This window comes from Penaeus monodon, chromosome 29 (assembly GCF_015228065.2).
Source record: "Penaeus monodon isolate SGIC_2016 chromosome 29, NSTDA_Pmon_1, whole genome shotgun sequence".
NCBI classification, from domain to species: domain Eukaryota; kingdom Metazoa; phylum Arthropoda; class Malacostraca; order Decapoda; family Penaeidae; genus Penaeus; species Penaeus monodon.
The window spans coordinates 1411012-1412328 of NC_051414.1; the positions used below are offsets into that span (position 1 = coordinate 1411012).

The 1317-nt window shown below is 44.3% G+C and overlaps 1 protein-coding gene across 1 annotated transcript in view; it reads left to right on the forward strand.

The window, feature by feature from the left end:
* Positions 1–1317, forward strand: part of LOC119591614 — a gene marked incomplete in the record, with an annotated part of 4857 nt that overhangs the window by 3304 nt on the left and 236 nt on the right. Inside the window, 1 exon segment of the mRNA XM_037940369.1 lies at positions 1096–1317. Within this exon segment, the coding sequence (XP_037796297.1) occupies positions 1096–1302 (207 nt within the window).

The window sequence follows — 1317 nt, forward strand, 5'->3', positions numbered from 1 at the left end:
TCGTATTTCGGAAAATCGAGCCACTTTTTCACCGAATTTGAAACATTTTGGGAGGAAGACAAATGTGTGCTTTTTCGTGTAATATATAGCCCAGATTCGGTCTCTTGATAACAAATTGAAAGCCACGGAACGTCAAATCATTGTCTAGATGACGTAATCAGCTGATGAGCCCAGTGTTGTAAAATAGACTTCATTGTCGGGAGTACCTAAGGTGAAACACTGATTCCTTACCTTGAATGTGTGCAGTGAATTCCATTAGTGAGCGTGGACGTTGGGAGCGGCCTTAAGGATCTTGTGTTGGTCGTCACCATCTGGCTGTGCAAAGGAAGAGCCCGCATTCTCAGGAGGGACTTGGGTACTTAGAAGAAAAGGGTAAAGTACATGGGATTGTAGTTTAGGTGACTGAATGCGAAATGGTATATTTCCTTTTAACATTTTTCATATGCAAATTTGTCGAAAGTAAAAGGATACGGCGATATGCCATATGCTAGCTTCACTATCCCTTCAAGACGCATGTATGGAGTTGGTCATGATAAGGAATAAGATTAAACTTCATCATTAAAATATAAGAACAGTAAAACAATCTATCCAATAGAAATCAAAAATGTCCTGGCAGCGGCTGACGGGAGGACGGGAATGCGATGTTAATGAAGCCTCAACCCTGTTGATTTCTGATGATACTACATACATATTATACCATATACTTTTTATTCCACAACATGAAATGCCCGTGAGTACATGTTTTTTTTCACAGCACACTATGCATACCATATAGTCTCCTATCTCACAACGTGTAATGCATGTATGCACATGCTTTGCAACGAAGTTGAAAGAAAAGACCTGTTTTCAACGAGGGGGGTGGGGAGAAGGAGAAGGTTGGTATAAAAAAAATATTTACTAAGAGAGAAAGAGTCGGGGATTTACAGTATGGAGTGTAAGGTGTACAAGTGTTTTTCACAATACACTATAAATACTATAGTCTCGTATTTCACAACATAATATACCTGTTGGGTACATACTTTTCCACGGCACACTCTACATACCTACATCTAATAGACGTCCCTCCTTTCACCGCAACAGTTCCTCCTCCCTCAGGTGAGCACTCCGGACGACTCCCTGCAGTCCTTGAGGGAGCAGACGAAGGCGGCGCAGCAGGATGTGAGGTCGTACCGGCGCCGCAACGAAGACCACATCGCCGAGCTGAGGACCGCGCTGGAATGCGCTCACGCCCACAACTCGCGCCTCAACCTCCAACTCAGCAGGCTGGAGAGGGAGGTGTGCAGGATGAGGGACAGGCTGTAAGGCGGAGGAGCAGGA